At 32.1% G+C, this 14,496-nt stretch overlaps 1 protein-coding gene across 3 annotated transcripts in view; it reads left to right on the forward strand.

Annotated features, from left to right (window-relative positions):
• The window catches only part of LOC127735060 (uncharacterized), an 88,601-nt gene that overhangs the window by 57,400 nt on the left and 16,705 nt on the right, over positions 1 to 14,496 (forward strand). The window contains exon 1 of one of the 3 annotated variants that reach the window (XM_052245150.1): positions 9,653 to 9,966. The exons of 1 other annotated variant lie outside the window; for it this stretch is intronic. In XM_052245150.1, the coding sequence (XP_052101110.1) occupies positions 9,886 to 9,966 (81 nt within the window). In that variant the 5' untranslated portion in view covers positions 9,653 to 9,885. Of the gene's footprint in view, positions 1 to 9,652; positions 9,967 to 14,496 lie in introns of those variants that run through there. One more of the 3 variants, XM_052245155.1, reaches the window with a different exon arrangement.

A 14,496-nucleotide genomic window follows, 5' to 3' on the forward strand; every position in this document is an offset into this window, starting at 1 on the left:
ATTTTTGTTATTTTACTTTTCGTTGTTCTGTTGTATAGTCATAAACAGGATCAGTTTATTCAGCTTACACAGGTTTCTAGTTTACCTTTTTTTGCCACTTCAATAGGACAGAATATTACAAAATACAAATAGTGCACTTCAGTACATGAGTGTTTACATACTGTTACTGTGTTATGTTTCTTTGACATCTCAAGTATGTGGACTTGTAACTGTTGAATCTTTCGTTTTACGTATTGAATTCCAGTTGCAATAAATTTAAAATACAATGTTGTGATATACAGAAACTGTTTGAATAACATGCAATGTGAGTTTGGTAGGTCATTTCATTTCTATTAATTATTATTTTAACTAAGCATATAATAATCGATATAAGACTTGAAAGCTCATATTCGATTTGTATTCATGCTCTCAAAATTTGTAATAATTTGGTATTTTAAAGTTTTTGGATGACAGTTTACAGAAGAAACTTTAACACATAAAAAGTTTCTATTCTCATTCTCATTTATTTTGGATACATCTGGCTTAAAAAGGAGTATATTACTATAATTCAAACAGATTCACATATGAGCAAAAACAACATAAAGCCTTCAACTTAATGTTTCTATTAATGGGGTTAAGCCTGTTCTGTGTTCGTCCGTTTTGTTTTGATGATCAAATTGTTTCTGTATTTTTTTTAACTTTTCATGAAAGTGCCGAGTGCACTGAAACTTATATTTTTTTTTTTTTTCATTTTCTATTATAATTGATGTTCAAAATGAATCTGCCAGTCTTTGTTCACAAGATACAAGTCTACCAGATAGCAATAATACTATAAATATTTTTTTTTCTAACAGAATTACTGTTGGTCTGCAAAATTGTGCATTTCAGAAAAAATCAAGTAAAGCTGCTGTTATTGTTTGGTTAAAAGATAAATTTAGCAACACTAGTGAATCGAAGATAAAATCTCATTAAAAAATATTCCGATGATTCAAAGCAAGGTAAAAACCCTAAACTTAGGGATTCACTTGAACTCCAAAATGGGCGATTTTAGGTGCGTCGATAAGGAAAGCGGCTTCTGCTGTGCATGCAATTCACACTCAGTCAAAATGTAACAATCGGGAATAGGACGCAATCGGTTTTATATAACAGACTACTAATATAAGGAAAGCGGCTTCTGCTGTGCATGCAATTCACACTCAGTCAAAATGTAACAATCGGGAATAGGACGCAATCGGTTTTATATAACAGACTACTTTTCTGGTGAAGATCAAATAATTATATCGTTAGTTAGTTAAGACACAGACACATCATATCGGTTAACTCATTTCTGATATTGACCTTAAAACTTATGTGGTGTCAATTTCAGTCGTTCTTGCTGTGGAATTAGTATTTAGCTCATCTGACCGAAAGACCAAATGAGCTTTTCTCATCACTTGGCGTCAGTCATCCGTCGTCGTCGTCGTCCGTTAACTTTAGGAAAAATCTTCTCCTTTGAAACTACTGGGCAAATTTCACCAAACGTGTCCACAATCACTGTAAGGGTATCTAGTTTAAAATATGTGTTCGATGACCCAGCTTGTCAACCAAGATGGCCGACATGGCTAAAAAAAACATAGGGGTAAAATGCAAGTTTTGTCTATTATCTTGAATGAAGATTTCCACCTGTTAGCCTTATATCTTAAAAACTTTTAAAAAAAAACAATAGATAGAAAGAAACTTTTAATAGCAAAACTGATCAACAAGTCAAGATTTACAAATAAGCTAACATGACCGAAATCTTCAGTTGACTCCTTATTGAATTTATTTCACTTTAATAACGATTTTTTTGGCTTTTATTTTCAAAACTAAAATAGTTATATAGAAACTTAATACAGCAAAAGTTATCAGCAAAACAAGATCTACTAATATGTCAACATGTCTGAAATTGTTCGTTAACTGTTTTATAGTTATTGCCCTTTCATGAAGTTTTTACCAAAAAATGGCTATTGTTAAAGATGCAGTGAGCGACACAGGCTCTTTAGAGCCTCTAGTTTTGTGTAAGGAGCATACTCCTGTTCATGGAGTCTGTATAGTGTGAAAATGCACGAGCATAACGTATTAAACGCTCATATAAATATTAGTTACGGAAAGGTTTCTCAAAATTGATGTATTTTGAAATCTTTTTATTATGTTGTTCGTATTCAAAATTACCTAAAACTATGCATAAATTGACCCATTTTGTTAAAATTGCATTTTGTTATATTTATGAGTCATTGTGTAATCGGAATTGACAATATTAAGTGGACAGATTATCATTTAATAATTGTTTTATATTTTGGAGCCATATAATTGCTCTGGTCGCACCCCTCCACAAAAAACCCGAAGTAAGTCAACTTCGGAATTTTTTTAGTCAAAATTGAAAGTCTCAAATTGTTATCGAAATATGTCGAGCGCTTCAATAACAACCTAACTACATGCATCAGGTAACTGGTAGGCACCTCTCAGTTCATTAATACCTGTTTTGGTGCATGTAGTACATTATTTTTATTCATTGAACTCAGTGATGCTCAACCATAAACCATAAAAAATTCCTAAAACTTAAATTATTTTACCATAAATAATAAAAATGTCATGTCTTTTAATAATATTTAGATGATTTAAACTAACATATCAGTTTTGAAATATACACGTCATTATAACTGGAAAATCCTCTCAGATCTATCAGTGAACTAAAACCCAATAATACAATGAAGATTGCCACCCACAAAAGACTACTGGATAAAAATGTTAACATCCTAGGTCACCGAGCGACATTAAATATTTCGCAACTATGCCTGACACACTTAAAGCCCTAAGTTGTCTCTTTCTAACCTATTAAAAGGAAATAAATAACAAAACAATTTCATTAAAAACCATGAACTCCGAATATGAAGATAATGGCATGCATTGGACTGCGATGAAATGCTTAGGATAGATAAAAAGTGAGTGTATAGTAAAAGCCGCAGGGGTATGGCAGTATTAACTTTGAACCACTATCAAAATTAGGTAACAAAAATAGAAAGGATGTCATTATAGCTGCTTATAGAACATTATAGAGTAAAAATGAAACCAAGGAAAAGACAATAAAAACCACAAGAGCCTTTGCAAATAACAGAAGCTAGTCAATGTACATTAAAGCTACTATATATTTTAAGGGTATGCCAGGGAGTTTGTTTATACCAAAACAAAAAGTGATATTTAGTACTCCTACATAACACTTCGTTAAAAAATCCGAAACCAGGGCGAAGGATTTTCCTTTAATGCTTGTAGCCAATTAAGTATGTTAAATGTATTCTGTAAATATTACACAAGTAAATTAATAGATAATGATTGTCCTGAGTATGTTCAGACTGAGATATACACATCCGTCTAAACATTGGTTTTAATTGAAAACAGTATCTAGGAATATTTAGTTACACCGATCTGCCTTCAAATATGGAAGTGAACATTCGAAATCCCATAGTCTCCAAACGGAGTCAGCCCAGGTACATCCACAAGGTAAGTTCATTTGCTATGCATGTATCGTCCATTTCTGGTGGTATATAATACTACAAAACCGGTAATAATATCTAATGAAGGAAAATGGGTTTATGACAGAGATTCCATCTCATCTAGTAAGTTAAGATACTAGGATACTGGTATCTTTAATGAGTTTATACAATACACAATAAACTTAATCAACCGGAGCACCTGATAGTACCCCTAGTTTTAGGTGCGATTCGTGTTGCTCGGTCTTTAGTTTTCTATGTTGTGTTTTGTAGGCTGTTGTTTGTCTTTTTGTCGTTTTTAGTTTTATTACTATGGCATTGTAAATTCGTTTTCGACTTATTTACAATCAACCAATGCATAATGACAACTACTGAATTTGTGCTGAGTTATTTCAGTTGTTCTTTCACCAAATGGATTGCATATTTGTTTGTAAATACCGTTATAGTGACACATTACTTCCGTAGATCGTGTCCGCAAATTTGATACGCATATTCGATAGGCTGAGACAGAATATTAATGTTAACAAATATATCCCGAACTAATCATGATTTCCCCGTAAATATAATCGCGATAGAACAGTAGATTTTAGAATCCCAATTCATGGCAAAGCTGCATTAATACCCTACACAAACACCACTTGATAGCACCCCTGGGTTTATATGTTTAACAATACCTGCATATATTTAGATGATATATTCTCTGTAAACAGATTTTACTGAAAATAAACAAATGAAATTGATCAACATGAACTCATTCTAACTAAATCAAACATTAAAAGTAACAGACAACCTTTTAAGACCTTTATATTAAAAGTTCACGTGGTACTAGTAATATCCATGCCAAAATTTATGAAAGACGGGATGACTTGGAATATGACAGTTGATCTTCACTCGTTCCGTTGTTGATAACTTTTGATTTTGTCAGTTTTTATGGACTTCCCCATTTTGAATTTACCTTGGCGTTCGATATTTTTTTGTTATCCTTTTTTCATACCCTATTTTCTTTCCTTTGTGTTTTTGTTTCGTTTGTTCCTTCTGATGGGGTGTATATTTCTCAGTTAAATTGACACGCGAATGTTTGCAATGATGTGTCGGATTTAAGAGAAGAAACTAATATTTTCAATTACTAAAAAAACGTCCACAACTGTAATATATATGCTATGAATTGGTCAAAACGTTTACTAAATTATATCAGATTTCTTGGAGAATTATAAATTTAATAAAAAGTAGTATTTCGCATCAAAATGTTTATGGAAATGTTGTTTATAAAATTAACCAATATTTAGGAATTTTCCTTCAAATATGTGTTAGGTTGGCATGATAGACTTATTGATGAAGGTAATAACTACACTGATGTTCTCACGGTGTCTCATACTTTGGGGGATAATATCAGTTTGCTAATTTAAAGTCAGAAGCAATACTAAAACATGTCTTTTGCGATTCTGTATAGTTTGCTTTGAGCATTGCCCAACATCATATACTGTCTCTGATGTTGCTATACGGAATATTCTATAAAGTAGCGCAATCAGGATTTCTAATCGGCAGGGGATTGCTTTCAGTACATACGAGCATTATTTAATACGGTTTAATTCGTTATTTATTTGTGATTTTGTCACTTATTGTACAGTTGTTTTAAATTAAGGCGACAGTAGTTTACTGATGTACAAATCTCGTCAAACGATTAAAAAACACGAATCAATTTAACAAACATAAGCTGAAGGAACCACATGAACTCTAAATATATACAAAATATTTAATAGCCTTTCCCGTACTGGTTGTTATTGTATAATCTTCTATGGACGTGTTGTTGAAAGTACAGATTGAGATTAAAAAGAGAATACAATTGAGAATGGAAACGGGGAATGTGTCAGAGACAACAACCTGACCAAAGAGCAGAAAACAGTTCAAGGCCACCAATGGGTCTTCAACACATCGAGAAATCCCGCCCCCGGAGTCAGGCTTCAGCTGGCCCCTAAACAATAATGTATACTAGTTCAGAAACGGATCAATAGTAGTTTTTATCATGTCTTACTACATGTTCGGCATATCTGTGGCTGATCCTGTTAAGGATTATGTACCCTTGTCTTGATTCAATGCTAAACATATGGAAATTTTATAGAAAATCCCCTTTTTCTATTAAATGCAATGAAACAATAAATAATGATGCTTTGCATGAAGTTTCCACTTGGTATATGTACAAAATGGCCCATCTCTATTATTCATTATTTTTTGTTGTTTTGATACTATTGCAGTTTGAAAATTTCATAACTCACATTGCTACAGAAGGGGTCATAAACCTTAAGTTTATTTACAACTTTGATACACCCGGTACGATTTAGAGCTTGAAAATTTGTAGAGTCACGTGTTTATTATTGAAGACTGTGTGGTACCATCTTTATTTCTTTTGTTTATGTTTGTCATTTGGCTGTTGTCTCATTGACGTACATCCCATATCTCATTTTACTCACACTGACCATTGACACTGGTCTTATTCCATGTAATTGTGTTCGACAGAAAATCATTCTTTTCCGGTAAAAGAAATTATGTGTCCTGATATATTACTGATTTGTCCACATTTCTTCGATGGCCAAATCAGAGGCTACTAACACATAGTTATCCTCCACAATTCAGATCTTATGTTCTTGTCCTAAAATTGTTTGTACATTTATTCATTAGACATGATGTAGATCGAAAAAATTAAGTTATAGTTCAAATATTTAAAATTGGTAAAATATCATTGTATTTTATTTCCACCTTTACCTGTTTCTCTAGTTTATACTATAAATGTAATCAATGGGAGGAAACTCTACAATTTCATGCCTAACTTTCGGAATATTTTCTTGATTGGTTGTTTGCTTTTAAGGGCATACGATACAGTTACAGGGGAGGTAATGACGTTGCTAACGTAAAATGTTATTTTTCGCGACCGTCAAACTGCAACATATTGGGAAACGATGCATGTTTCGAGTGATTTTAGTCATTAGTTTAAAAACGAGTACATGGACCCCTCTTTTTTAAAATGACATTTGAATTGATACTGTATAAAGATTATTTGTTCCAATTGTCATGAAAAAATCACCGATGAATTTTTTTTAAATGAGATAAATGTGCTACGAAAAAATGCCGTTTTTTCTAAAATCATGAGAATTTATTAAGAATGAATAATTTACAAAGGGTTGTTACACAAATTAGTAAAGAAGATATTTCTGGTCTTTTTACAAAAATCCGCATGTGTTTATCTTTGGAAACAAAAATGTTAGGTATGTCTGTCCAAAGGAAAGAAATGTCCAAGAAACCGAAATTTTAAGTAAATGTCTAAAATTTCGACCCCATTTATCTCTAAATTTAGCACATGGAGGTATATTTTTATTACATATTTAAATTGACTAATTGAAAAATAGCTTGTATGCAAATTTTCGTAAAAAAATCACCGTGGGATCAAAACTGTGTCGTATGCCGTTAATCTCCAAAAATTAACATTTCAAGCATATTAAGGACGATTACAAATTAAACGATAAATCTATTGGATAGGCAGGTAAAAGGCGTTAAGCTGAAATGTCATTGGAACAAGAGAAATGATTGGTAAGAGCAGTAGTTTTGACTTTGCAACATTTAAAACACAAAAAAGCTAAGATAGCAGGTAGCTACAGTCGGCATTACATATGCATGATGCTACCCTGCAAACATTTTCACAAGATGGACCTTCGGGGGATGGAATGTTCTTGGCAACTATCGATTATTTTAATAAAACTGAAACTGTCCACGAAGCTGGACTAATACTACCGTATCGTGGATCGACGTTTTAAAATACTAGCGAGTCAAGGAAGTTGATAATAAAAATTTTGACTTTTTTCTTGTGTTTTATTGGATGTGGTCTCAGATGCGTGTTCCCCTTTAACTATCTTTCGAAGTCTGAATGGCAGTGTTTCGATGCAAATAATAAGGCATAACTAATAAAACTCATTGGACTAAAACATTCTACTTACATGCCACCTGCGTATTAGGATCTAACAATATACTAAGTTTTTTTGTAGATAAGATAAATCATCTAGGAGAAGTTGCGATGACAAGATCGGTTTTGCCAAAATTTCTAATTTCAAATGGGCATAACTAAAAGAAACTCAATGGACCGAAACATCCTATCCACATGAACATCTGTATATCATGATTTAACATAGTAGTAATTTTCCAGCGCTTAAGGTGAAAGTCGCATAATTCTGGATAAACGAAACATGTTTAACCCCGCACATATTCTGTTTGTGCCTGTCCCAAGTCAGGAGTCAGGAGTGGTTGTCGTTTGTTTGCTGTATATCATATTTATTTTTGATTTATTGTTTTGTACATAAATCAGGCCGTTAGTTTTCGCGTTTGAACTGTTTTACATTTGTCATTTCGGTGCCTTTTATAGGTTTTTATGCGGTACGGGTTTTGCTAATGGTTGAAGGCCGTACGGTGACTTATAGTTTTTAACTTCTCTGTCATTTTGGTCTCTGGTGGAGAGTTGTCTCGTTGGCATCCATACCACATATCTCATTCTTATATTATAATAAAATTCCTGCACATGGTAATGTTTGTGTATCCTGTTCTTTTATTCTACAAAGATTGAAATGAATCAAACAAAGGATAAATAAGTTGGTCCGAACAAACAGACAAGACGGACTGATTCCTATATACCCCCCACCACCACCACCAAAAAAAATGAAAAACGAAAATGATTTGCGGGGTTAAAATTACTTTTTTTATGTATTTTTAATATGGTTGTGCCATTTATCATCCTCTAATCTCCAAGGAAATGAGCAAGTCTATGTTTTGTCACAAGACACTTTTTAATACGTAACTTCAGGGCTCGACAATAACGCTTGTCCGATTGTCCGGAACAAGAGGAAAAAAAGGTCGGGCAAGTAAAAGCCATATCGAGCTTGTCCGATGGGACAAGAAAAATCATTCTGTAGAAAATAAATTAAATCCAATTTTGATGATCAAAGTCATAAACAAAAAACAAGAAAGGAAGATAAAAACAAATATTGATTTGACATGTTGACTTGAAACTTGAAAACTGGTTCTTTGTGAGATAAATTATAACACTTGTCAGATAAAACGCAGTATACTTTTCTCGGAAACCAGTCTTACCGATCGGAATCAGCGATGCGGCCGTGTAGATAAGGTAACCAGACAGTTCGGCACTGGCACAGAAACGAATCGAATCGGCTTCATGTTGATAGACGGAGACATTTCGGGACCAAGACAAACCAGTAACTCGTTTCCCTACCTTATTCTGTTTCTTTATAACAAATATGATAAATCTTAATGAAAAAAAACAATTTATAAATAAAAATGAAGAAATTATTGACCATAAAATTCATAAAATCGTATTTGGTCATATGTAGACAAAGCAATACTTGATTGCGTTTGAATAAACATTTTAATATATTAAAACAAAGCTAATTGTAGTAAGGCATTAATCATAAAAGACCAGGATACAAACCAAATAAGTGTAGACTGACAGGCTTGAACAGACTGTGCCTCATGTGCAGAGTCTAATGAGACTTTGGCATTAATGAAAACTAGAACCTAAGTCATGTGACGTGACTAGATTCAGTTGTTCTCCGACTCATATTTTTGAAAATTATAACAAGAGATATAAATCAAATTCTGTTCTATTGTTTTAATTCATTTTGTTCATTGAATCAACTAAAAATACAAGTTACAATTCCATTCTGACAAGTTAGTTTTGGTATGTACTTGTCCTATTGGGCAAGTTTAAAAAAAAGTTATTGTAGAGGCCTGAATTTAGTACTGATCATGAATGATTATATGATGTCTAGTACTCTGTAAAGTTGAATCATTCCTGAAATTAGTATTTGGATGGAAATTCACCGAACATAGGTATTTCGCTCGTATCAGAAAATTTTTGCACAATATCTTACTTTCTCGTCAAAATTTTATTACATAATCAAGTAAGAAATAGCTCTAACTGCTTTGAACTATACGTCTAGGTGTATACCTGTCTACAAACCTTTTAAAGTCGACTACGTTGAATAATTAGTAAACGAGATCGCTCGATTAAAACTATTTGTCATGTTAAAATTGTATTTCTTAATTTTCAGAACACTTTAGCTGAAAATGCTAATTAAACTTCTAAATATTTGTATATCAAATAAGACATGTCCCCATAAATATAAACATCGAAATGGATTTTAAATGAATAAGTTTCAACAAAGGAACTTCTAACGGTTATATTCCTAATCAATATCCAAACTTTTATGTTATAAAAGAACGTTTTGTTGGACGTAATACTTGCAATATACATGTACAAACTTTCTTTATTTATCACATGAAATATTGATTTCGTTCTTTGAATGTAATCTTAATTTTTCGAGACTGTCATTGTCTTGTAAATATGGATGGTTGTGTTGAGATGTCTTTTCCGCCTCTGTTATGCAGGGACAGATATTCAAAATGGCTTGAACAATTGAAAGTGGTAAGTTAATTAATTTTATTCTTTTTATTCCATTAGCGAGACAAATACTTACTGTCTTTTGCAGTGCATCTATCAAAATGGCCCAACCCAATTGAATTCACAGAGAAAGGATACAAGTGGCACCACGCTAGGCAATAACACTAAAACACTAAAGGATTATCTGTTATTTTTCATCATTTTCCAAATGTTCAAACAGTACTATTTTCGTAAACTCTCTGACAGTACTTTGGTTTCCCGAGAATTAAAAAAAAAAGTATACCCTTTCATTGGAAAATTACAAATTGCATCTTGTTTCTGACATTTTTATCTTTATTTATGATAAAATCTTGTTTAAATAATTGTTATATATATAATCAGGGTAAACAGTATAGGATCAGGTTACCGTGATGCTAAACTTACATAGGGAAAAAAGAACTGAGAAAAATGCCCATGGATCATTTTGAAATTATAAACACATTTATCTTAATTTAATGACAGTTTTGTTTGGAGTATCTAAGTCCAATCCCCAAAGAGTTTAGTACAAAAGGATGACAGTATCTAAAAAATGAACTACCTTCATTTTCAAATGCGTGCTAATTGTTATCTTGTACCTGTAGTTGTAATTCTATTCGGTTCTAACATTTATGAAAGTTTGGTTTTAAAATTTAAACCCAAACCTTGAATCATAGAATGTTATTTGCGTATTTAGTCTCTGTCGATGTACTTCTGTGTTGTTTTCGCTTTCTGGCGTTGTCTTGATTTTTCGTCTCAAATATCCCCTACGTATGTCGTTTCAATTTTCTCCTACGTATGTCGTTTTAAATATCCCCTTCGTATAATAGAGTACAAAAAGTCATGTATATGTACATGTATTTAAATTATAAATTAATGTTTCCATAAAAAAATTGCTTTAGACGTCTTTCAGTTCTTATTAAAAGCTATCTGTTAAATTACTCGGGATATCATAGTATTTTTTCTGCAATTATTGATTATAAATAGACTAAAGTATTAAATATATCAAATTAATGTTCTAATCAAAAGGATATACGTCAGACGCCTTTCAAATTTTGTTAATCAGACTATTGACGAAAAGCTTAAAAAATGTAATAAAAAAGATAAATCGTCTCATCTTCCTTTATTTTTAAATAAATCCATTAGGTATAAAAGGTAAACATAGTTTTAGGCGTCAGAATAGTAGCCCCATGCGTATGAGTTCCGTAGACATGTGGATTTGGTAGTTCTATCCTTTGCGAAATTAAGAAAAACTTTCGAAAAATGAAGAACAGTTTAATTTTGTTTATTCGACATGCAATACACAATAGACTTCTACATTAATGTTAGCAGTTCAGCGGTTGTAATGCCAAATTTTAAGTATGCAAGTGAAAAACAACACATTGGTGAAAAGATGTACAAAAACGGTTAATACCTTGAATTTGTTAAACTTTGATTCACAACTTATTTACCTGTGAATTTATAGCACAGATTGTTCTTTCGTATATATTTATTATATTGTTATCGAATGAATCGTTTCTGTTTCATATTTCAGTAAGAACAAGAGGTAATCTCCCAAATTTTGATTAACTCGGTCTATTTTCAAAAACTTGTTCCAAAATTTGACCCTTTCATATCTTCCGCCTTTTTAATGCAAAATCATACAATAAAACATGAATTGTGTAGTATCGTAAACACAATTGTTTTAAACAGCATTGGGTAGATATGTGTAAATTTTGGAAAACTGTAGGCAAATTATCTAGATTCTTTAATTTTCAAATTCCACCCTATTTCAACAACTTTCCGATTTTGAATATTTTATTGAGGTACTAGTATGTACAGAGAAAATTGTCAATTGTTCCTATACCCATGGTATATATAACCTGCTCCCAATGACAGATTGTGAAAGTAATAGCAAGATACACTGAAATGATAGCTTGACTTGGTTGAACCATGTTATCAATATAATACTTCCATGGTTGAACATTTTATTGAAGATACTAAGAAAATTGCTCCATTCCACTTGGCTATGGCGACAATCACCGATTATTTTATCGTGAAAGGACGTTTCAAAAAACCGTCTAGATATTTTTTCTGGATTAAATATTAAATATTTCCATTGAAAAACTTCATTTATATTCACTTTAATAGAACTAACATAAATCCTTATTATTAACATATTTGGTAAATATAAAGAGAGTATTTTGATATGATTACCACCCCTCCGAAGTTGGACGGACACGATCGTAAACCTTTTGTCAAAAAAAGGTTTCATCATTGTGACACTTTTCATATGCCAATGGAAAACATAGCATTTATTTAAAACGTATGCTCAAAACATATAATTATTACAATAGAGGTTCAATATGTAGCAAGCTGGCACATTCAGCAAAGACAGTTCATTAAATACAAAACTTGACGATCGACTAAAATGGTGAATTAAAATTTAATCAGTATTTTGCTCCTCACTGTTAATATGGAATTTAGTGTTCTCAACACTAACCAGGTATATTTCTTATCAGTTTCGAATTGATAACGATACTATGTGTTACATTCAAATCTGGGTTTTTTTAATTTGTTCGTTTCAAATGAACAAAAAAACTAACAGTTGTGTTGAACATACAATTAGAAATTTGAGTTGAAATGACAAAGATGAAAAAAACGTGTCTATAAGAACATATCATCAATATTTCTGATATTTTTACCAAGCCTGCTAATAGAATTTGATAATAATTTTATACCATGTACTGTAATAACTCTAGATGTGGTTTTATGAGATCTAACGTGAACCTTTGTGTAATTATCATTCATGTTTGGTTAGTTTCAAAATTGTTGCTGGAGATCTCTTAGGTACTTGATACACAACAGATAAAAGCATCAACAACTCACATTTTAAAAAAGTTGTTAGCAAAGAATATCTTTGAATGAAATAAATAAATCTGTATCTTTAAGACAATAAGAAGCTTTACTTCAAACATAATTTAGGTTTAAAGTAGGAAAGAAACTTTTACATTTTTTGTAATAAATACTAAAAATTTGCTAGAATCTACCCAAATGTAGTTTACAGTTTAGAGCTGTGCTTTGTCTATAAATTGAACATTTGTTTAGAAATTTGTCCTTCTGTCCCAGTATTTATCCGCAACTGCTGCTAAATTGCATGGCAGAAGTTTGTGAAAATTTCAAAGAATCATACTCAAAAATGTTTTTTTTTGTACCTCCTTTTTCATTTCTTAATCTGAATGATTTTTGGGATGACATAGACTTCATTTCAGCACACTATAGTACACACTGAGCGACTCGTATTGACTTCTCCTCTTAAATCCCGAATCATAATTTAATGTAACCATTTTAGAACCTCAACCATGTAATGCCATTGTGCATCTTTTATTCTGTTTTGGTCCAAATTATTTTTTGAATATCCTTTTGCAATTCATGGACTTTAAAAGGGGCTGCGATGTCATTTTGTGAGCTTTGATCATAATACCTATTAAAAGCTCATGACAAGTAGACTTTTATCATTGAGATGGTGTGTATTCATTAATTATGTGTGAAATGGAATATATACTGCGTCTAAAATTTAGCCCAAACAATGTTAAATCTTTTGAAAACAGCTCTTCAGTGGCACATCAAAGCTACAACTGCGTCCTCATTTAAGTGGTTAATTACATTTAATAAACTAGAGTTTATCTGACAACTCTTTCGGTGGTACAAATGATTTAAATTTTAATCATTTTCAAACTTTAAGCAAGAACGCGGTTACATGATATTTGAGATTTTAAAAACACATATCCACTCGGAATCGTTACATTTATTTACTTTGTCAACATGTAAAATAACCAAAATACCGAACTGTAAGGAAAATTCAAAACGGAAAGTCCCTTATCAAATGACAAATTCAGAAGCTCAAGCACATCAAACGAATGGAAAACGATTGTCATATTCCGGACTTGGTACAGGCATTTCCGTATGTAGAAAATGGAGGATTAAACCTGGTTTTATAGCTAGCTGTTAGAGCTTATCTCCAGTGATAAATTTGATTAGCACATCTCCGTTCATTTCCCTAAATGTGACATAACCAAATTTGTACTTACAATGAGAAGCACGACTTGTGCAACTAGTAGTGAAGGATCTGCTCACCCTTCTGGAGCACATGAGATCAGCCCTACTTTGGTAGGGTTCGTGTTATTCCGTCTTTAGTTTTCTATGTAGTGTTTTGTGGACTGTTTGACTTTTCGTCGTCTTTCGTTTATTTGCCATGGCTTTGCCAGTTTATCTCGACTTATGAGTTTTGAATGTTCCCTTTATATCTCCCGTCTCTTCTTTTGTAGTGTTAAAACCCGAGAGATTTGGTCTTATTTCACCGTGGTCATCTGATTGAACAGTTAATTGTTGTGCTGTAGAAATTATGTAATAATATGTAGGAATATAGGAATGAAAAACTCGAATATTGTGCAAATGAACGTTCCCTATAGGGTCACAGGTATTTAATTACATTGTATGTTGATGTATCCATCTTCTCTTATCAGAGATTATCGTAGGGACCAATGTAACTTTGGCAAC

Source organism: Mytilus californianus, unplaced genomic scaffold (genome assembly GCF_021869535.1).
Source record: "Mytilus californianus isolate M0D057914Y unplaced genomic scaffold, xbMytCali1.0.p SCAF_3, whole genome shotgun sequence".
In the NCBI taxonomy this organism is placed as follows: Eukaryota; Metazoa; Mollusca; class Bivalvia; order Mytilida; family Mytilidae; genus Mytilus; species Mytilus californianus.